The following is a 24528-nucleotide window of genomic DNA, read 5'->3' as shown; positions in this document are numbered from 1 at the left end:
TTGTTTGATGTGCTTTGAGGATTCGACTAAGTTTGTATGGTGTTTTAGGACTTGTTGGTATGTTTGGTTGAGGTCCCAGGGGCCTCGGGTGTGTTTCAAATGCTCAACGGGTCATTTTTGGACTTAGAGAAGTGGCAGATTTATGGTGTTTTATTGCAGAAAAATCCTTCATCGCGTTCGCGAGAGGTGCCTCGCGATCACGTAGAGCATATGGGAAAGGAATCTAAGTTGTTCTTCGCGTTCGCAAAGGTGTGGGACCTTAAGCCTACGCGTTCACGATATGGTCCTCGTGTTCGCATAGAGGAACAGGGTAGAGGGAGCTTCGGGCATTAAGCCTACGCGTTCGCGAAGAGGTTCCCGCGTTCGCGAAGGCTCCGTCAGTGGAAGGTACGAGTTCGCAAGAGTCCCCTCACGTTCTCGAAGGAGGAAATTTGGGCCAGTGGAAGATTGTACATCGTGTTCGCGATCGTGATGTCGCATTCGCGAAGAAGAACACACCTGGGCAGAATTTAAGGTTAAAAAATGAGGGTTAAGTTCATAACACAAAAATTTGATTGAGAGCTCGGTAGAAGGCGAAATTTGAAGAGATTTTCGGAGGAAGTTTTTGGGTAATGATTCCTAACTCCTTTATGGTTATATTCCACTAATCTATGGTTGATTTCATCATTTAATTTTGGATTTTGGGGTTAAAATTGGGAAACATTTGGAAGAACTTCTTCAACAAAGATTTCGAGTTTTGAAAGGGGATTTGTGGTCAGATTTGAGTAATTTTTATATGGTTAGACTCGTGAGTGAATGGGTATTCGTATTTTGTGACATTTACTCGATTCCGAGACATGGCCCCCACATGCAATTTTTGAGTTAATTTCGGAATTTTTGTTAAAGTGTTAATTTCATTAATTAGATGAGTCTATTATGGTTGTATTTATGATATGTAATTGCTTTTGGCTAGATTTGTGCCATTCAGAGCCGGATATTCGTGGGAAAGGCATTGTGACCGATTAATTGAGCTTGACTCGAGGTAAGTGGCTTGCCTAACTTTGTGTGGGGGAAATCCCCTTAAGATTTGGAACTATTGTGATATGTGAGCGTCGTGTACGTAAGGTGACGAGTACGTACACTGGCTAGTTGTGGTAAAACCCGATTTTCTTACCGAGCATCAACATGTTTTCCTATTATTTTGAGTTATACCATTTTAATGAGTACTAATCTATTTTCATTCTTAATTGAGTTATTCCAATATGTGTAGCTATCATGTTTAGTCTAATACAACATGTCTACGTGTTTTAATCGTTTATGTGAATTCTGTGCAGCATGCTTAGTGAATTTTCTGCTTCTTCCTTGACTGGTACTTAGTCTAAATTGTAAGAATTTCATGATGTAGTTGTATTTCTATCATTTGCGCTGCATATTTACTTTGGAACTACGGAACGGTATTTCGGGAGATCCCCCATGTACTGCACATTTACTTTGGGACTACGGAACGGTATTCCGGGAGATCTCCCTGCACATTTATGTTTGGGACTATGAAACGGTATCTCGGGAGATCCCCTGTTGTGATTTCTGTGTACTAAGTTGTTACCTTCTATGATTTCATTGTTGTTAAATTTCAGCCTTTATTTTATTGCGGTATTACACTCTAGATTATTTTTATTATATATTTTTCAGTAGGACCCTGACCCGACCTCGTCACTACTCGACTAAGGTTAGGCTTGGCACTTACTGGGTACCGATTGTGATGTACTCATGCTACTCTCTGCACATGTTTTTAGTGTGCAGATCTAGGTGCACCTTATTAACTACACTATCAGTGAGCCGGGACAGCTTTGGAGAGTTCAAGGTATATGTGCCGCGTCCGCAGACCTCGAAGCCCCCTTCTACTCTTTCTCATGTTCATTATTGTTTTTATTTTCCTTGTTAGATTATGATATATAGAGACACTAGATTTTTTCTTCTGTAGTTTGTGATTCACGATGTTTCTGGTTTTGGTATTTGTTGTGTATTTTTGAATAGTTGGTTAAATTTATATTTTTATTTCACTATTCCGCAAAAATGTTAGGCTTACCTAGTTGTAGAGACTAGGTGTCATCACGACGTCACACAGAGGGGAAATTGGGTCGTGATAAGTTGGTATCAGAGCTCTAGGTTCATATGTGTCGTGAGTCACAAATCAGTTTAGTAGAGTCTCGCGGATCGGTACAGAGATGTCTGTACTTATCTTTGGGAGGCTATGAAACTGTTAGGAAAATTTCACTACTTTGATTCCTTGTCGTGCGAAAAATTTGTTGACTTTAAAGATTATAAACTTATGTATTTTATTTTCTCACAGATGGTGAGGACACGTACAAGAGGATCTGATGACCAGGTATCCGCGCCCCATGCTAGAGCCGCGAGAGGCTGGGGGTAGAGGCTGAGGACGTCCACGTGGTGCAGCCAGAGCACCCACACGAGCTGCTACAGAGGAGCCCCCAGTAGCTCAAGTTGGAGGGCAAACACCTGAGATACCTGTTCCTGCACCAGCCCTCCAGGAGACTTTAGCCCAGTTTCTGAGCATGTTCATCACCTTAGCTCAGGCTGGATTGATTCCACTTGCTCCTGCCACATCTCAGGCCAGGGAAGGAGTACAGATTCCTGTTGCTGGTACTCCAGATCAGCGGGTTCAGGTCGACCAAGTTCCAGAGGTTGTACCAATGCAGCCGGTAGCTCTAGCTCAGCCCGAGGTTAGGGCAGCAGCTTCTGAGGTGGAGCAGCTCAGACTTGAGAGGTACAAGAAGTACCACCCACCTACCTTCAGCGGATTGGCTACTGATGATGCTCAGGGTTTCCTGGAGGAGTGTCATCGTATTCTCCATACTATAGGTGTAGCGGAGACGAGCGGGGTTTCTTTTACTATATTCTAGCTTAGAGGAGCAGCCTATCAGTGGTGGTGTGCTTATGAGTTGAGTAGTCCGGTTGAGGCAACTTCACTTACATGGACTCAGTTCGCGGATATGTTTTTGAGAGAGTATGTCCCTCTGAGCCTCAGGGACTCAAGGCACGCGGAGTTTGAGTAGTTTCGCTAGGGTGCTATAACTGTGTCAGAGTATGCAGTCCACTTCAGTGATTTGGCCCAACATGCACCGGCCTTGGTTGCCACAGTTCGAGAGAGGGTTCGATGATTTATTGAGGGACTCCACCCCAGTATCAGGATTAGTATGGCCAGGGAGTTGGAGATGGATATTTATTATCAGCAGGTTGTGAGTATCGCCAGGAGATTGGAGGGCATGCTTGCCCGGGATAGAGAGGAGAGGGAAGCCAAGAGGTCTCGAGAGACTGGTTCTTATTTTGGTGCTCGTGTTCCAGCAGCTCGCCATTGTAGGGGTTATGTGATCCGCCCCATTCATTCAGCTCTTCTAGCCGCCAGTAGTGTTCCAGCTCCTTCTAGACCCCAGGATCCTTATTATGCACCGCCAATATCTAGTGTGCCTCCTGCACGGGGCGTTGCTAGCGGTCAGTCCAGCAGACCTGGCCTGAGCCAGCCGCAGTAGCCACTCCCTCCCATAGCTTATTTTGAGTGTGGCGACACTTTTCATATGGTGAGGGATATCCCCATGATTAGGAGGGGTGCACCTCCACAGACTTCTCATCCACATCGTGCTCCACCGGGTCCTCAGGATTACAACACCAACTGCCACCCCACCTGCTCAGCCAACTCAAGGTGAAGGTCAGGGAGGTAGAGGTCGCCTTAGAGGGGGAGGCCAGGCCAGATACTATGCCATTCCTGCTCGTATAGAGGCGGTTGCTTCTGATTCTGTCATTACAGGTATTGTTCCAGTCTGTCATAGAGATGCGTCGGTATTATTTGACCCAGGCTCTACATATTCCTATGTGTCCTCTTATTTTTCCCCGTATTTGGGCGTATCGCGGGTTTCTTTGAGTTCCCCTGTTTATGTGTCTACTCCTGTCGGAGATTCTCTTGTTGTGGACCGCGAGTATCGATCGTGTTTGATTGCTCTTATTGGTTTTGAGACCAGAGCTGACTTATTATTGCTCAGCATGGTAGATTTTGATGTTATCTTGGGCATGGACCGGTTGTCACCCCATTTTGCTATTCTTAATTGTCACGCTAAGACCGTGATGCTGGCTATGCCAGGTTTACCGCAGTTAGAGTGGAGAGGTACCTTAGTCTAGTATACTCCCACCAGAGTTATTTCATTTCTTAAAGCTCAACGAATGGTTGAGAAGGGGTGTGACACGTATCTAGCTTATGTGAGAGACGTCAGTATTGATACCCCTACAGTGGAGTCAGTTTCAGTAGTGAGGGACTTTCCACATGTGTTTCTAGCTGATCTTCCGGGCATGCCGCCCGACAGAGATATTGATTTTGGCATTGATTTATTGTCGGGCACTCAGCCCATCTCTATTCCTCCATATCGTATGGATCCTCCTGAGTTGAAGGAGAAGTTACAGGAGTTGCTTGATAAGGGCTTCATTCGGCCCAGTGTGTCACCTTAGGGTGCTCCTATCTTATTTGTGAAGAAGAAGGATGGTTCTATGCGGATATGTATTGATTACCGCAAGTTGAACAAAGTCACAGTGAAGAATAGGTATCCATTGCCTCGTATTGATGACTTATTTGATCAGTTACAGGGTGCCAGAGTATTTTCCAAGATTGACTTACGTTCAGGATATCATCAGTTGAAGATTCGGGAACCACATATCCCGAAGTCTGCTTTCAGGACCAGATGTGGTCACTATGAGTTTCTTGTGATGTCTTTTGGGTTGACCAATGCCCCAATAGCTTTTATGCACTTGATGCACAGTGTGTTCCGAACCTATCTTGACTCATTCATCATTGTGTTAATTGACGACATTCTGGTATACTCCCGGAATCGGGAGGATCATGAGCAACACCTGAGGACTGCACTTCAGACCTTTAGAGAAAAGAAGTTATATGCAAAATTTTCAAAGTGTGAGTTTTGGATAGACTCAGTGTCATTCTTGGGTCATATAGTATCGAGTGAGGGGATCAAGGTGGATCTGAAGAAGATTGAAGCAGTGCAGAGTTGACCCAGACCGTCCTCAGTTACAGAGATCCGGAGTTTTTTTGGTTTGGTGGGGTATTACCGCCGATTTGTAGAGGGTTTCTCCTCTATTGCAGCACCTATGACCGAGCTGACTCAGAAGGGTGCTCCTTTCAGGTGGACAGAGGAATATGAGGAGAGCTTTCAGAAGCTTAAGACAGTTTTGACTACAGCCCCAGTATTGGTATTACCTACAGATTCGGGGTCTTATACTGTATATTGTGATGCATCGCGAATTGGTCTCGACGCGGTGTTGATGCAAGATGGTAGGGTGATTGCCTACGCGTCCAGACAGCTGAAGGTGCACGAAAAGAACTATCCTGTCAACGATCTTGAGTTAGCAGCAATTGTTCATGCCTTGAAGATATGGCGACATTATTTGTACAGTGTTCCTTGTGAGATTTACACCGATCATCGGAGTTTGTAGCATCTGTTGAAGTAGAAAGATATTAACTTACATCAGCGGAGGTGGTTGAAGCTACTTAAGGATTATGATATCACTATTTTGTACCACCCTGGGAAGGCCAATGTGGTGGCCGATGCTTTGAGTCGCCGGGCAGAGAGTTTGGGGAGTTTAGCATATCTACCAGCAGTAGAGAGGCCATTGGTGTTGGATGTTCAGGCCTTAGCTAGCCAGTTTGTAAGATTGAATATTTCTGAGCCGAGTCGAGTATTAGCTTTTGTGGTCTCTCAGTCTTCTCTTTATGATCGTATCGGGGAGCGTCAATATGATGACCCCCTCTGCCTATCCTTAAGGACACGGTGCAACACATTGATGCTAAGGAGGTCACTATTGGAGATGATGGTGCATTGAGGATGCAAGGCAGGCTATGTGTGCGCAGGCTATGTATGCCCAATGTAGATGGTTTGTATGAGTTGATTCTTCAGGAGGCTCATAATTCACGGTACTCTATTCATCCGGGTGCCGCAAAGATGTATCAGGACTTGAAACAACATTAATGATGGAGGAGAATGAAGAAGAACATAGTAGAGTATGTGGCTCGATGTCTGAATTGCAGTAGGTAAAATATGAGCATCAACGACCAGGTGGATTGCTTCAGAAGTTAGAGATTCCGGAGTGGAAATAAGAGCGGATCACTATGGATTTCGTTGTTGGACTCCCACGGACTCAGCGGAGGTTTGATGCAGTTTGGATGATTGTGGATAGGCTGACCAAGTCGGCTCATTTCATTCATGTGATGACTACCTATTCTTCCGAGCAACTAGCTCGAATCTACATCTGTGAGATCGTCAGGATTCATGGCATACCAGTATCTATTATATCTGACCGGGGTACACAGTTTACATCACAGTTCTAGAGAGTTGTACAACATGAGTTGGGTACTCGGGTTGAGTTGAGCACAATATTTCACCCTCAGACCGACGAACAGTCCGAGCGCACTATTCAGATATTAGAGGATATGCTCCGTGCGTGTGTAATAGATTTTGAGGGTGCTTGGGACCAGTTTTTGCCACTTGCGGACTTTGCTTACAACAACAGTTATCAGTTCAGCATTCAGATGGCACAGTATGAGGCTTTGTACGGTAGGCAGTGTCGGTCCCCAGTGGGTTGGTTCGAACCCGGCGAGGCCAGATTATTGGGTACGGACTTGGTTCAGGATGCCTTGGAAAAAGTGAAGGTGATTCAGGATAGACTTCGCATAGCCCAGTCCAGACAGAAGAGTTATGCGGACCAGAAGGTACGCGATGTAGCATTCATGGTTGGAGAGCGAGTCTTGCTTCGGGTTTCACCTATGAAGGGCGTTATTAGGTTTGGAAGAAGGGCAAGCTGAGCCCAAAGTTTATTGGTCCATTTAAGGTGTTGCGTCAAGTTGGGGAGGTTGCTTATGAGCTTTCCTTGCCTCCCAGTCTAGCAGGAGTTTATCCGGTATTCCATATTTTTAGGCTCCGAAAGTATCACGGCGATCCGTCCCATGTATTGGATTTCAGCTCAGTTCAATTGGACAAGGATCTATCTTATGTTGAGGAGCCAGTGGCTATTTTAGACAGGTAGGTCAGAAAGCTAAGATCAAAGAATATTGCTTCCGTGAAGGTTCATTGGAGGGGACAGCCGGTCGAGGAGGCGACTTGGGAGACCGAGCAAGATATGCGCAGCCGTTATCCTCATCTTTTTACCACTTCAGGTATGTCACTATGCTCGTTCGAGGATGAACGATTGTTTTAAGAGGGGAGGATGTAACGACCCGGACGGTCGTTTTGAGAGTTAGAGCCCCGAACCCCTATTAACTGCTTTCCCTATATCTATTTCTGCTATTGTGACTTGCCGGGATGATTGGTTTTGAGTTTCGGAGTGTTTTGGGACACTTAGTCCCTAAATGAGAGCTTAAGTCTTAAAATTTGTACCGTGGTCGAAACTATGTGAAGACGATTTTGGAATGGAATTTTGTCGATTCCGTTAGCTCCGTTGGGTGATTTTGGGCTTAGGGCATGTCCGGAATGTGTTTTGGGGGCCCGTAGCTCATTTAGGCTTGAAATGACGAAAGTCGAAATTTTGGAGTTTTGGACCGGTAGTGAAAATTTTGATATTGGGTTCGAAATCCAATTCCGGAAGTTGGAGTAGGTCTGTAGTGTTGAATATGACTTGTGTGCAAAATTTGGGGTCATTCAGACGTGATTTTTTTGGTTTCGGCATCGATTATCGAATTTGGAAGTTTCAAGTTCTTTAAGTTTGAATCGGAGGATGATTTGTGATTTTTGCATTGTTTGATGTGGTTTGAGAATTCGACTAAGTTCGTATGGTATTTTAGGACTTGTTGGTACGTTTGGTTGAGCTCCCGAGGGCCTCGGGTGTGTTTCGGATGCTCAACGGGTCATTTTTGGACTTAGAGAAGTGACACATTTATGGTGTTTCTTGCAAAAAAATCCTTCATTGCATTCGCGAGAGGTGCCTCGCGATCGCGTAGGGCATATGGGAAAGGAAGATAAGTTGTTCTTCGCATTCATGATGTTGTTCCCGCATTCGCGAAGGTGTGAGACCTTAAGCCTACACGTTCGCGATATGGTCCTCGCATTCGCGTAGAGGAACGGGGCAGAGGGAGCTTCAGGCATTAAGCCTACGCGTTCGCGAAGGGTCCATCAGTGGAAGGTACGCGTTCGTGAGAGTCCCCTCGTGTTCGCAAAGGAGGAATTTTGGGCCAGTGAAAGATTGTACATCGCGTTTGCAATCGTGATGTCGCGTTCGCGAAGAAGAACTCACTTGGATAGAATTTAAGGTTAAAAAAAAGGGTTGAGTTCATAACACAAATATTTGATTAAGAGCTCGGTAGAAGGTGAAATTTGGAGAGATTTTCGGAGGAAGTTTTTGGGCAATGATTCCTACTCCTTTATGGTTATATTCCACTAATCTATGGTTGATTTCATCATTTAATTTCGGATTTTGGTGTTGAAATTGGGAAAATTTTGGAAGAACTTCTTCAACAAAGATTTCGAGTTTTGAAAGAGGATTTGTGGTCGGATTTGAGTAATTTTTTATATGGTTAGACTCGTGAGTGAATGGGTGTTCGTATTTTGTGTCTTTTACCCGGTTCCGAGACGTGTAATTTTTGAGTTAATTTCGAAATTTTTGTTAAAGTGTTGATTTCATTAATTAGATGAGTCTATTATGGTTGCATTTATGATATGTAATTTCTTTTGGCTAGATTTGGGCCATTCAAAGCCGGATATTCGTGGGAAAGGCATTGTGACCGATTGATTGAGCTTGGTTCGAGGTAAGTGGCTTGCCTAACTTTGTGTGTGTGTGTGAGTGTGGTAAAACCCGATTTTCTTATCGAGCAACAACATGTTTTCCTGTTATTTTGAGTTATACAATTTTAATGAGTACTAATCTATTTTCATTCTTAATTGAGTTATTCCAATATGTGTAGCTATCATGTTTAGTCTAATACAACATGTCTACGTGTTTTAATCGTTTATGTGAATTCTGTGTAGTATGCTTAGTGAATTTCCTGCTTCTTCCGTGACTGGTACTTAGTCTAAATTGTAAGAATTTTGTGATGTAGTTGTATTTCTATCATTCGCGCTGCATATTTACTTTGGGACTACGGAACGGTATTTCGGGAGATGCCCCTTGTACTACATATTTACTTTGGCGTACTGCATATTTACTTTGGGACTACGGAACGGTATTCCGGGAGATCCCCCTGCACATTTACATTTGGGACTACGAGACGCTATCTCGGGAGATACCCTGTTGTCATTTTTGTGTACTGAGCTGTTACCTTCTATGATTTCATTGTTGTTAAATTTTAGCCTTTATTTTATTGTGGTATTACACTCTATATCATTTTTATTATATATTTGCGAGTAGGGACCTGACCTGACCTCGTCACTACTCGACCGAGGTTAGGCTTAGCACTTACTGGGTACCGATTGTGGTGTACTCATGCTACTCTCTGCACATGTTTTTCGTGTGCATATCCAGGTGCACTTTATCAGCCGCACTATCAGTGAGCCGGGACAGCTTTGGAGACTTCAAGGTATATCTACCACGTCCGCAGACCTCGAAGTACCCTTCTACTCTTTCTCATGTTCATTATTTTTATGTATTTTCCATGTTAGATTCTGATGTAGAGAGATACTAGATTTTTCTTTCTGTAGTTTGTGATTCGCGATGTTCCGGGTTTTGGGATTTGTTGTGTATTTTTGAATAGTTGGTTAAATTTATATTTTTATTTCACTATTCCGCAAAAATATTAGGCTTACCTAGTTATAGAGACTAGGTGCCGTCATGACGTCACACAGAGGGGAAATTGGGTCGTGACAGAGTGTAGCATTTGAGCATGAACCATTATAGGTACATGCTGCTAGGGGTGGCAAGCGGGCCGGGCCCGGTCCTAAGTGGGCCGGTCCTATACGGTCCGGTCCTGGGCCTCGCGGGCTTATTGCTGGAACCGGCTCGGGACCGAGACCACGAACTAACGGGCCCGGGTTTAGTGGGCCGGTCTCGGTCCGGTTCCGGGCCCAAACGGGCCTAAACGGGCCCAACAGAAAATTTTTATTTTTATTTTTATTTTTGTATAGAAGTTAGAGAAAAAAATAGTAATAAAGATATATAAGCTATATTCGATTTATATACTATATATACATCTTAAAAAATATATATACAATATTATATATACATAGTATACATCTTAAAATATACTATATATACATCTTAAGATATACTATATATATATAGTATATAAGTCATATTCTATAGTATACATCTTAAGATATATATATATATATATATATATATACACTATACTATATATACATCTTATATATACACAGACTATACTATATATACATAGTATATAAGTCATATTTGATAATATACATCTTAAGATATATATAATATATATAGTAAGATGTATATATATTATAGTATAGTATAGTATATATATAGCTTATATATATATATATATATATACTATACTATATTATACTATATGTATAGCTTAAGATATACTATATATACATGTATATCTACTATATATATCTAGTATATCTAGTATACTTAGTATATCTTAAGATGTATATATAGTATATCTTAGTATACTTAGTATATCTTAGTATATCTAGTATAGACTATAGTATAGTATATATATAAGCTTTTATATATATATATATATATATATATATATATATATATATATATATATATATATATATATATATATATATATATATATATATATATATATATATATATATATATATATATATATATATACTATATATAAGCTATATTCAATTTATATACTATATATACATCTTAAGATATACTATATATATATATGTATATCTACTATATATATCTAGTATACTTAGTATATCTTAAGATGTATATGTAGTATAGTATATATAGTATATCTTAAGATGTATATATAGTATATCTTAAGATGTATATATAGTATAGTATATCTTAAGATGTATATATAGTATATCTTAAGATGTATATGTAGTATAGTATATCTACTATATATATCTAGTATATCTAGTATACTACGTATATATATAGTATATCTTAAGATGTATATATAGTATAGTATATATAGTATATCTTAAGATGTATATATAGTATAGTATATATACTATATCTTAAGATGTATATATAGTATATCTTAGTATACTTAGTATATCTTAGTATATCTAGTATAGACTATAGTATAGTATATATATAAGCTTATATATATATATATATATATATATATATATATATATATATATATATTAAGATATATTCGATTTATATACTATATATACATATTAAGATATACTATCTATACATGTACATCTACTATATATATCTAGTATATCTAGTATACTTAGTATATCTTAAGATGTATATATAGTATAGTATATATAGTATATCTTAAGATGTATATGTAGTATAATATATATAGTATATCTTATATAGTATATATAGTATAATATATATAGTATATCTTAAGATGTATATATAGTATATCGAATATAGTTTATATCTTAAGATGTATATATAGTATAGTATATATAGTATATCTTAAGATGTATATGTAGTATAGTATATCTACTATATATATCTAGTATACTATGTATATATACTATATCTTAAGATGTATATATAGTATATCTTAAGATGTATATATAGTATAGTATATATAGTATATCTTAAGATGTATATATAGTATATCGAATATAGTTTATATATCTTATGAGATGTATATATAGTATAGACTATAGTATAGTATATATATAAGCTTATATATATATGTATACTATACTATATTATACTATATGTATAGCTTAAGATATAAAAGAATAAAATATTGTAAAGAGATATTCAAATCAATGCGTTATATTTTTATTATAGCATTAAAAATCATGGCAATATCTTTCTTTGTCTTCCTCCCCCCTATGGAATGAGCACAACTACCACCATTGAGAAGAAAAAGAAACTAATCAAGATGTGCCAAAATACAAGTTACATATTAATTTACATGGTATCTCTTACAAATTTCATAAATGAGTTTTACAATCCAACGTTAAATAAAAAAAATTTAAAATTAGCCGTTGGGCCCGCTAGGCCCGCTAAGGGGACCGGGCCGGTCCCGGTCCGGTCCGGTCCCGGGCCCTAGTGGGCCAAACGATCCCGGGCCTGGCGGGCCAAATCATAGGACCGGCCCACGAGACCGGACCAGGCCCACTAAAACCGGATCAAACGGTCCTGGCCTATTTAGCCGTTTGGCCCATCTGGCCCGCGGTCCTGGGCCGGTCCCGGGCCTGGACCGGCCCACTTGCCAGGCCTACATGCTGCACATCATACACTTGAACCATTGCAGACACCTGTTGCAGATCATGCATCTGAAGGTGAAACCGATACAACTGATGACTATGATGCAGTCTATGAAGCTCATGAAGATGATGAAGCTGATGCAGTCTTTGAAGATGCCCTCATTTCTCATGTTGAAGAGGGAAATTGTCACGCCCCAACCTGGGGAGGCGTGGATGACACCCGGTGTCATACTAGCCCGAGCGAACCCCTCTGTAACTTATATGTTTTTATTCTGTAACTGTCATGGGCCAACATGACCACAACTCATAATGTATAACTATAAGTGGGTAAACATTGTATCAATGAACCATCGTTCATAAAACATGAGTACATATGGGCTGTCAAGGCCTCTGACATACTATACAAAATGAACCTCTATCTACAAAGTCTCTAAGATTATTTGACATCAAATGGGACAGGGTACCGACCTATAAATAAATCTGTAGCAAAACTCTGACACGATGACTTATAGACTCGGCTGCTCTCCGAATGAAGTGGAATCTTATCGATCCTTCGTTGAATGCTAACCTCGTCTACTATGAGGGCTCGTCCAACTGATTATCTATACTTGCAGGCATGAATGTAGCGTCCCCAACAAAAGGACGTCAGTACAAATAATGTACTGAGTATGTAAGGCAGAACTGAAACATATCCATAAGTCAACATTAATTAAAGAGATATAAGAATCAACCTGAATCTCTGAAGTGCCACCGTATATGCATACTTAGTATACTTAGTTATATAATGCTTCTCTTTGAGACTATTATCTAAATCGTATGATGCATGACTACCCAACTGATCAGTGGTAACTGCGTGACCGGCCGTAACGAGGTGGTAAATACATGACTGCCCGACCAGCCGTAGCTCGGTGGTAAATGTATAACTGCTCAATCGGCCGTAGCTCAGTGGTAAATGCATGACTGCCCGACCGGCCGTAGCTCGGTGGTAAATGTATAACTGCCCAACCGACCGTAGCTCGATGGTAAATGCATGACTGCCTGACCGGTCGTAGCACGGTGGTAAATGCATGAAGATGCATGTATCACTATATTATAAACATTAACATCTTTATCAAATACCTCAATAGAGACTTAGGAACATACTTAGACATCGTTGAATATCACTTTACATGAATGAATAACATAGACATCCTTAACTGCTAAGAGTAGAATCATTTATGGAATAGCATTACGTTTATGTATCGTTACTTAGATTGTGCCAAAAGAATGAAGGATTGGCCTTAACATACCTTAATTGCTCATAAGAGCTCGAGAAGGTCGTAGATAAAGAATTAGACTAGGATCACATTCAAAAGAATTATCCTCAAGGTGTTGGCATGAATTCTCAACATGAAGGAATTAGCTATTAACTAAAGAGATGCTAAACGTTTTTGATTCATTCTTTATACACAAGTTCATTGATTTTACAAGTTGTTGGAGAAATGGAATGAACACCTATTGAAATAAAATAAAAAGAAGTCTAGAATAGATTAAATCTAATCACAATCACTTGATGAAATCTTCACGTCTAAGAAGTGTAAATGCTATATGTATAGTTTTTTTCACCTAATAAGGTAAGTAAAGAGTCACTAATTTGCTGCCAAAATTCCATACTCCTAAGTGGAGGTTGTCCCTCAGTACTTATCCAAAATTCTCACTTAATCCCCACAATTAATCAATATATACACTATTATTTTATTAAAACATCAATGTAAAAATACATATATTTTCTCAACTTCTAATTTTTCTAATCTTATATAAAGAGTATAAATTTTCGTACGCTTAGTTCTTAAAATGATAAAAAAGATAACCTTCTTTTCTTGTGGAAAAAAATAATAATTTCTATCTTTACAATAAAAAAAATCTCATAAACTTTCTCATATTATGTGTATAATTTAAAGCATATTCGAAAGTAATAATATTAATAACTATATAAAATTATATTTTTCAAATCTTATTTTTTTTTTACAAGAATGTTCTATTCAAAATATCATATCAAATGTATATAACGGTATCAAGGTTGTTAAACTTACGGGGTCTTATAATAACTTAATCACAGATTCTTTATAATCTCGTAAATGGTCTTAATCCCTTCATGCTAATATGAATTACTACGACTCATCCTAGTATTAAAGTACGGGATGTAACAACAATATTGATGATGCTGCAGTATCTGAACAAGTACTTGAACCTCAACAAGCTAAACATGATGAGCATGGAGAAAATAATTCTGCACCAGGCCAATCTTTGGATGTTGAATGCATAGATGTTGTACCTGAATATGTACCCTTAGAAACCAGAGGTCAAGATCCAAGAAGATCTGGTAGAAGCACCAAAGAACCTATATGGTTACAAGATTATGTTACCAAGAACAAAGTACATAATGTGGCACTATATCCTATTTCAGACTATCTATGTTATGATCAGCTTTCACAGGCATGTAAAAGCTTTATGGCAAAGGTCTCAGCACTCACAGAACCACAGAACTTCACAGAAGCATCAAGAAACAAGAGATGGGTTGAAGCAATGAAGCAGGAAATCAAGGCATTGGAGGACAACATGACATGGGAGATAGTCGACTTGCCCAAGGGAAAGAACACAATTGGATCAAAATGGGTGTATAAAATAAAGTATAAAGCTAATGAAAATGTTGAAAGATTCAAGGCCAGGCTAGTAGCAAAAGGATACAGCCAAAAAGAGGGGTTAGACTACCATGAGACCTTTTCACCAGTTGCCAAAATGGTAACTGTTAGGCCAGTTATTGCAGTAGCAGCATCACAATGGTGGACTATGTATCAAATGGATGTGTATAATGCATTTTTGCAGGGAGACTTATATGAAGAAGTATATATGGAAATGCCTCAAGGTTTTAGAAGACATGGGGAGACTAAGGTGCACAAGCTAGTGAAGTCCTTATATGGACTAAAGTAAACTTCAATACAATGGAATATCAAACTTAGGCACTTCTTGAAGCAGGGTATAAGCAAAGTCTATATGACTATTCACTATTTACCAAAAAGAAAGAAGCAGACTTTGTGGATGTTCTTGTGTATGTGGATGATCTGCTCATTACATGAAACAATGAGCAGTTCATTCAGGAAACCAAAGATGTTTTAAATTACAAGTTCAAAGTAAAGAATTTGGGAGAATTGAAGTATTTCTTGGGAATTGAAGTTATGAGATCCAACAAAGGGATCTTACTAAACTAAAGGAAGTATGCCTTGCAATTGATTTCTGATCTAGGGTTAGGAGCTACTAAACTAGTGGCCACTCCAATAGATATGAATCAAAAGTTTACTTTAGCAGAATTTGATGTACATGTTGGGGTATCTGGAGATGAATTGATGAAGGATGCTTCAAGTTATCAGAGATTTATTGGGAGATTAATATATCTGACTATCATAAGGCCATATATAATATTTGTTGTGCAAACACTTAGTCAATTTATGCAGTCACCCAAGCAATCTCACTGCAAAGCAACAATAAGAGTTGTAAGATATATCAAATTGAATCCAGGAATGGGAATTCTACTGAGCAGTAAAAGTGCAAACAGTCCGACTTGCTTTTGTGATGCAGACTGGGCTGCATGTCCTAATACCAGAAGGTCAGTAACTGATTTCTTTGTGAAGTTTGGGGAATCATTGGTGTCATGAAAATCTAATACGCAACAGATTGTGTCTAGAAGCTCAGCAGGAGCAGAATATAGAAGTCTTGCAACAGCTACTGCAGAAGTAGTTTGGCTACTTGGGTTGTTTACAGAGCGTGGCATTTCCATTATGCAACTTGTGAGTGTGTTTTGTGATAGTAAGGCAGCCCTACAGATTACAGCCAATCCTATATTTTACGAAAAGACCAAGCATATAGAGATTGATTGTCACTTTGTGAGATATAAGATCAAAGATGGCAAGATTAAGACTCATCACATAGGGACAAAGGAGCAGCATGCAGATCTATTGACTAAAGGACTTGGGAGAGTACATCATGAATATTTGTTGAGCAAGCTTGGAGTGTTTAACATTCTCCACCCTCCAGCTTCAGGGGGTGTGTGAGAATATGAGACAGTATGACAGTTGGACAAGGCAGTTAGCCAGTTGTCACCAGTTGGTTAGAGTAATTACAGTAGTTGGCATTAGTTAATTGGGGATTAAGTTAGTGGAGTCTATTAATCATGTATATATATGTGTGATGTATATCAGATTTTGTAATTACATTTTCAATATACTAGAAAGTTCCTCACCAACTATTCTCTCTCTAATGTTCACCTTCTTCCCTTAAACTCAGCTTACTCGTTTAGACCTCCATTAATGGAGGATGAGCTGTGACTGAAATCAACTCAACTCACAATAGTTTGACAAGTTGAAGGGAGTCAGAGTACATTCTAAAAGCTACGATGTGGTTAAGAAATCATTTTGCAAAATTAAAGAGGTGAACTCTACCTCACCATCAACAAAACGAATTCAAACCCTCTTAGATATACTTGAGTTTTTTTTTTGTTTCTTATTAACCTCTGAACTTCAGTTTGATCCTTCTAAATCAAAAGTAATACTTCAGCTGTTCTGTATTCCATTAATTGTTTATCTTCAACGTGTTATATTGGATGTGAATGTGTTTCATGTGGGCATATGGGAGTATATTCTCCTTGGTTAGCAAATGTGTTTCACGGGAAAACATGTTAGTGGTCATATTCTTGTAGGCATAGCATTAAGTTGTCACTCATCATCTGAGCTATTTTATAATAGAAGATGCCGAGAAAGGTGACCCCTTTTCATTTTGAGGTCTGTTCACATGTCAGGGTGGGCACTATCCTTGTCCCTTTTAACTTGGAAGAGTTTCTTGAATTTACCTTGTGGTTTACCACTGTATGTTAACGCGCTATGTGTCACAAGCCTAAGTGTGAGGAAGTTCTCTTTCCTTCATAAATTTGTGAATTTTTTGGTATAATGAGACACTCCCCTATATTTGACTGGTAGTGGTAGGAATGGTTTGAAACCAGTTCGTCTAATAAAGAGCATGTTTAATTCCTTATTTTGAGAATACATAGAATGTGCATGGTTTTATTGATTATCTCCAACTGTTATATGCATGTCAAATGTGATGTTTCTTTTTTTACATTTGACTGGTAAGAACGGTTGAATAACAGTAAAACAAACTTGTATACCAATTGAAAATTTTCATCTCGAAGCTTAAGAATCCGATGTTCCAGGATGGTTTTTTTCAATTAGACGGTCTTCAGATGCTGCCTGTTGGAGGAATATCTTTCTGGAAATCTTAACTGACGCAAGAGCCACCAGTGTAGCAGCAGGCACAAACAGAACGTCGGGGATGGATTTAATAAATTTGAGTTGAGGCACACCTTCACCGGCTTTCTTGGCTGCCATTGCTGCAGGCGGTGTTGCCAGCCCAATGATGAGCGAAGTCTGATCTAACCTGTTTAGTTTTATGTTCTTCTCCATGAACTCTAGGACCTTCTTCTTCTTGCCTTCTTCATCGAGTTGCTTCCACTTTTCAAAACACTCCTATATTTGTTAAAGATGCATTAGGAACCAGTTGTTTTTGTATGTGTGTGTGCGCGCATATATATATATATATATATATATAGAGAGAGAGAGAGAGAGAGAGAGAGAGAGAGAGAGAGAGAGAATGACCTCAATTTTGTCTCGCGAAGGCACAATCCAGTGCTTACCAGGCAATGCACCATTCACAGTGCTGTGGAAAAAAGAAATTTCAGCGTTACCTAAGGATAATGGTTTTATGGTTTCATTTAGCTAGGAATATCCTAAGAACAAACCAGATGCTGGCAGTTAGTCAGACACCCAAATGATAATATATTTATAAATAAGGCCAATTGCATCTTCATTTTTCTTTGGTAGTTAAGGCTCGTTGTATCAACATAAGTTTATCAGAGTTTTGGACAAAGAATCTTACACGAACATGTCAAGAATTGTCAGATGGAACTCTTCAAAATCCGTGATATTTTTATCCACGAAAGACTCATGAAATTTTCCCGTCACCTTACCTATAACCTGTGTTGGCAATCCTGTAGAGTTGAATGGTTATGGTTTACAAATGTCATTGCCTTCTGAACATAAAATGTACAAACACAGCTATGCTCAAAGAAACTTGACTTGGGGGAATGAGGGGAAACCCAGAAAATACGAGGTGACGAATAGAGATGATTAGCAAAAGTATAAGTTTTAAAAGAAAGTGAAGATGATTGACCTTTTCCCATGAAGCTCATGATTAGACCCATCTTTGCCAATATGAACAAATAGATTCAATGAAAGTATATAAAGAACGATAAAGAAAGACTAGGAATGCCTTGTTTGTCTGTCTAGGTGATGTGTGCAAGCAAAGAATCCAGTAACTACCTTTCCATTGGTTTGCTATATCTGATTCCTGACTTTCATCAAGATTTAGCTTGGACTTAAGCAGGAATCTACACGATGGGCTCTACATGATGCTCTAATTTTGCCATGCAACAGTAATCCCAAAAGAACCATATCTTGTGCCAGGGACAATTCTGATTCCAACATTAAAATTACAAACTTTCATCATGTGGGAGCTAATGGTGTAGATTCTTGACTTCTATCAAGCTTTAGCTTAAGCAGGAATCTACACGATGGACTCCCACATGACGCTCTGTCTTTATCATGCAACAGTAATTTCAAAAGAACCATACTTGTGCAGCGGACATTTCTGATTCCAAGCCAACACTGACATTCAGGCGAAGCCAGTATTTAAAATTTATGGGTTATGAATTTGCAACCGAACCCATAGCTCGTTAGCTACTGGGTTCGCAATTAACTATTTATTTATATTTGATAGATTTTCTACTATAAATACAATGTCTAAGCAAAAAGCTACTGAGTTCGTCCGAACCCGCATGCAACACTCTCCCTCCGCCCCTGCATTCAAGTACTGCATTCAAGTACTGGTTTCCCTCCGCCCCGCAGGCTCTTCTTATGGTTCACAACTTTAGTTTATAAATTACACTCTTAACAAAGAATCAGTTCACCACATTAGTACCGCACCGTTTTCGGGAAGGTAAGGGTGTTTATCATGTCTCCTTATAGGTTGTGGTCTTTGTGCCCATCTTGATTGTCGTGCATGTTATTCGTTAACCTCAAGGCTGACATCTGAGATATGTGGGAAAACACCAGTATATACAAGCTGTGAAACACATGTAGTATTGGCAAGATGGTCGTCATTCAAAATTCAGCCAATCCAATATCATTACTATAAGGTGTATCCTGACCTCTCATGTACAACCGCAAATGCTCCAATAGAAGACGTATTTCCTCACACTGTGGATGTATCTTATCTCCAGCTAAAAATTCCCAAACCATACCATTAACTTCAATTGTACTGCAACCTGCCTCTTTTTTTGCCCCTTCTCTCCTCATCCAGCCCTTAATGTCTTCAACATCACTCCACCTTTTGTCGGTGGCATACAAGTTCCTCAACATAATGTAGATTCCATCATTCCACGGTTCCATCTCAATTGCCTTTTTCTTCACCTTCTCAGCCCTTGTAACATCTTTGGCATAACCGCAAGCAAATAGAAAGGAACTCAATATTATTCCATTGACCTCATAAGGCATGGTTTCGATCAAGTTTTCGGCTTCCTCCAAACACCCTGACCTCCCCAAGAGATCAACTAGACAACCATAGTGCTCAATTTGCGGAGTAAGCCCATAATTCTCCATTGCTATAAACCATTTCTTGCCTTCCTCCACCAATCCACCATGGTTACAAGCTGACAAAACACCAAGAATAGTAACCTCATTCGGCTTGTATCCTTTATTCTTCATCTCCTCAAACACCTCCAATGCTTCTTTAGCAGATCCATTGACCGCCAATCCATTAATTAAAGCATTCCAACTTGATGTCTCTTTTAGTTTTACCTCATCGAAAAATTCCCTGGCTTTTGCAATTTCCCCACACTTGCCATACATATCAACCAAAGCAGTGCAAACATTTGAAGATCTATCTAATTTTTTCCTCTTCACATACTGGTGAACCCAGTTACCCAAATCTAACGCACCTAAATCAGCAATAGCTGGTAGCACACTAACAAAAGTAACATCATCCGGCTCCAATGTCGTCACTGTCTGCAACTCGTGAAACAATTTCAAAGCCTCTTGCGGCTGTTTGTTTTGACAGTATCCACCAATCATTGCATTCCAAGAGAATAAATTCCTCTCCGGCATTGCATCAAATAATACCATGGCTTCACTTACACTACCATTACTGCAGTACCCATCGATCATACTAGTCCAAGAAATCACATTTCTCTCCGGCATTGCCTCAAACAATCTATTTGCTGACACCATATCTCCTTTCTTCACGTAAGCATCAATCATCACATTGAATGCAGCTACATCTTTCTCAGGCATTGTATCAAAAAGTCCTTCAGCAATACCTATACCTCCACACTTCAAATAACCACCAATCAAAGCTGTCCACGAGACTGAACTTCTCTCAAGCATTTTATCAAACAACTTCCTAGCAAAACCCATTTCATCAAGCTTCCCATACATATCAACCAAGGAAGTAGCCACAAATAAATTCGACACAAACCCATACTTCAATACATGATTATGAACTTCCAAGCCTTCCCACAACACTACTCTTGCACCACAACACTTGGAAAGGCTAGAAAACGTGTAATTGTCCGGTTCAAAACTAGTGTGTCTTAGTAAATCTCTATACAGAAGTGTTGATTCGGCGAATTGGCCAACTCCCATGTGGGACTTTATCATGGTGTTACTGAGGAAAGTGTCGTCCTTTTGGGGACTTGTGTCGAACACGCGGCGTCCATGGCTGATTCCAGCTACTGGGTCGCTGACGGAGAAGCTGGAAATGAGTTTGGTGAGGAGATTGACGTTACTATCAACGGCGTTTCGAAGCATTACGGCGTGAATGCGGAGAAGGGTGGCTTTGGAGTTCCTTTGTTGGAGCAAAGCATGACATTTTCTCTCTATTGTGCTCCATAGCCAATGGGTGTTTCTATAATTCATTGACTGGGTTTTGGGAGTTACATTGTAGTCTTGGAAAGTCAGTTGTGCAGAACTTTGGATGTATTCACTCTATTTTATAACGGCAATTATGATTTGTGGCATCCACCTATAAGGTCCTTAGTAGTATGTCCTTTAGAATTTATAACTTCGTTTATCGTAGCTTAAGCTTAATCCATACCAACCACTAGATTACACTCTTCAATACCAACTCATTGACCCCGAGATCGCACCTTTCAGTACCAGTGATAGATTCAAATTCACCAGTAACATTGGTTAAAATCACTTTTCGCAAAACTCAACCCAAACACGTAATTATTTTTTGGAAACCAATCTAAGAAAACGAGTTCTTCCAACATTATTTTGAAAACAAATCCAAACTAAGCCAACTAAAGACCACTATCTGAGAATATGTTTTTTGGATAGGACACTGTCTCAGAATATTTGAAACACAAATATATTGTCCTTCTTTATCCACCCCCAACCCCCCAAAGAAAAAGCCACCATCACAAAGGTTGTTTTTTTTAATTAAAAAAAAGGAAACAAAAAGGTATGAAATGTATACAAAGAAACATGATAAAATTCATGAACTGCAACATTCATATACGAATATATATATGACAGTCGCAGAGCAAAAAGGCCATAATCATATTGATGCCTTAGACTAGTTGCGGGACGTTGACAACATTTTAGTACAAGCATTTCATCAGGAACAAACACTCAACTCACATCCAAATGCTCCATGATTTCAAAGTGTATCTGGAGTTCAGGGAGCCTATTACCAAAATATAATCTTTCACGTATATACAATTTCCCCATATTCTTCCGAGTTGCTCCTCTGAGCAGCCGAAAAAACTCATCCTTCTCCTTCCGGATCCAAATCCTGCGGCCATCACACCACTGTCTAGGAGTTCCATGAAGGAAAAACCGAATTCCAGGGGCTCCTTGGACGAGGCGCTCAGAAATTCTATCAATGACATCTTGGTTGGTTACATATGCTCCCTCTGTGTTTAGACCAACATCTACGTAATGGAATTCAGCTATGCTATTTAAGAAGCTATCCTTAGAATTTGGAATGATCTGATCTTGTTTCAAGGAGGCAAATCCTCCATTTGTCACATTCTTATTTGCTAGCGATACGTCTTCAGTGAACTGGACTGGTGCAAAACCAAGCTCAGTAACCAGCTGGTTGAGTACAGTACCGCCCTTACTAAATCCAAGTAGTAATGTTCTTGGTGTACTTGAAGATGATGTAGAAACTTCAGCTTGATAGGGCTCTTTTGCCTTCCCCGAAATGACATTTTTTGCCTGCCAAGGCAGTAGAGTAGATTGTTAAACAACTGGAAATATGGAAAAACATTGCATGTGATGTAAAAATGTGCAAGAAGAAGTACTAATCGCCCTCTTTAAAGAGGCAATATATCACTTTCATTCCTAATATTCTGCATATGGACAAGCCAATCAAGGTCAAATTAAATAAACACATAAATAGAACAAGAATATTCACAAGCCACCAGAAAAGCAAGTTATAGCCTTAATGTAAGCTGCATAAGAAGTATAGCAAAAAGAAATTGGTAATTCATCACGTATTCTTGCGAGAATTACAGAACCAATACACTCTTCACAAATGGCAAAGTACTTTCTCCTATGATTTTGCAACAGCGAACTGAATAGACTCTACGACCTCCACAACCATCTCTGTCTTCCCACGAACATGTTTAGCGCGAATCTAGCCTAAAGAGCTCAAAAGACTTCTTCTTTCACTAGATGGTTGCAAGTAAATGGTCAGAAACTTCACTTAGATCCAAGGCTTATTTAGGATTTCTATTGAAAATTAGTGTAATATTTACCTAAAAGTGATACATTGTGAATACTGAAAGCAAGTCAAGTACTTGGAGCAATAGATAATTACCTCTTTCAGGCAATTCCACAAAAGCAAGACAATGGAGGAAGAAGCAGGGAACCCATCTGCATCATAAGATTTTGGCTCTCCATATTCATTGACAGAAGGGATAAAGTCCTTATAAACCGCAAAAGGCCCATTAAAAACTGGTGCCTCAACAACCCAAGCATTGATAGATTTCCCGAATTTTGAAACCAAGATTTCAGCTATTTTTTGCAGGTCAGATAGCCTCTCAATCACTTGATTTCCTGTCCCTTCAACCTTATCTCCATTGAAAAAAATGGCATTTGCAACAGGTACCTATCTCTCATACAAAATGTAAGGCAATAAGAGCTGATGATTCCATTAAAACCAATAAAGCAAGCAATTTTACTGCTACACAAATTAAAATATCCATCACTTTAATACAGGAAATCAAAATTTCCTTTTTCAGTATTTACATAGCTACATAACTCCGCCTATGTGAACATTGCTACACAGCTACATATAAACGACCCCAACGAATTTGGAATTGAAACATAGCTGAATGGATTTATATAAACGACCCCAACTTATTTGGAATTGAGGCGCAATTGATTAATGGATTGATCCAAATAGCTACAATGTTAAAAAGTCAGTTCTTAAAATAAAAAAGAATAAGAAGTGTATTTGATTGGGAGGTGGGGTGTTTGATTAATTGAACTTTCTGCAGGGTCTAGGGTTTGTTAAGAACTTACAGAGAGTGATTTAGTAGAAGCGGAAAGGCAAAGAGAAGCTGCAACTCGATAATATGTGCTGCTATTAGTGTTCATGGGCACCTTCAACATTCCTGTCCAACGATCCATGGGAAAAACCTGAGCTACAAATTTTAGCCCATGCTATTGAATTGCTAACGGAGAATTCGTTAATATTGGCAAAGGAATCTGAATCTGCAGTTTTCAGCGTTGGTCTGGTCGAGAACCCTCGAGTTTGGGTCGAGGAAGATTCGACTAATGGCAGCAAAATCTTGGAACAAGGTGGGACTAAATGTGACGAAATAAAACACAGGGTGTCTTTGAACAATTTATATACATTAATTTGCATTCCAATTGTTTTTCTTAATTACTAATCCCCATCCCAATTTATGTGGCGAAGTTGAATTTTTTTCACTTCTTTTTATATATATTTTGAATTATTAACTATTGTGACTTATAATACATTTTACGTACTTTTCAAATATGTAAATTTTATTTCAAAAAACTTAAAAATT

General features: G+C 39.1%; 3 protein-coding genes across 3 annotated transcripts; all 3 read right to left on the bottom strand.

Moving 5' to 3' along the window:
- Positions 1-17377: 17377 nt before the first annotated feature.
- LOC104088319 (uncharacterized) lies at positions 17378-18742 on the bottom strand. Its single transcript, XM_009592979.3, has 4 exons — positions 18600-18742; positions 18306-18417; positions 18026-18086; positions 17378-17896 (listed from the first exon to the last, which is right to left on the bottom strand). Exons 1-4 carry the CDS (start codon positions 18628-18630, stop codon positions 17564-17566), a joined length of 537 nt encoding a protein of 178 aa, XP_009591274.1. The 5' UTR covers positions 18631-18742; the 3' UTR covers positions 17378-17563.
- On the bottom strand, positions 18031-21767 carry LOC104088318 (pentatricopeptide repeat-containing protein At2g44880). The gene is made up of 3 exons (XM_070177272.1): positions 18749-21767; positions 18306-18417; positions 18031-18086 (listed from the first exon to the last, which is right to left on the bottom strand). Exon 1 carries the CDS (start codon positions 21398-21400, stop codon positions 19589-19591), a length of 1812 nt encoding a protein of 603 aa, XP_070033373.1. The 5' UTR covers positions 21401-21767; the 3' UTR covers positions 18031-18086; positions 18306-18417; positions 18749-19588.
- Positions 21768-21971: 204 nt separating this feature from the next.
- LOC104088320 (uncharacterized) lies at positions 21972-24326 on the bottom strand. Its single transcript, XM_009592980.4, has 3 exons — positions 24017-24326; positions 23310-23600; positions 21972-22705 (listed from the first exon to the last, which is right to left on the bottom strand). The coding sequence occupies exons 1-3, from the start codon at positions 24122-24124 to the stop codon at positions 22118-22120; spliced, it is 987 nt and encodes a 328-aa protein (XP_009591275.1). The 5' UTR covers positions 24125-24326; the 3' UTR covers positions 21972-22117.
- Positions 24327-24528: the final 202 nt, after the last annotated feature.

Source organism: Nicotiana tomentosiformis, chromosome 1 (assembly GCF_000390325.3).
Source record: "Nicotiana tomentosiformis chromosome 1, ASM39032v3, whole genome shotgun sequence".
NCBI classification, from domain to species: domain Eukaryota; kingdom Viridiplantae; phylum Streptophyta; class Magnoliopsida; order Solanales; family Solanaceae; genus Nicotiana; species Nicotiana tomentosiformis.
The sequence above is the reverse complement of the archived record's forward strand: the minus strand, read 5'-3'. Positions and strand labels throughout refer to the sequence as shown.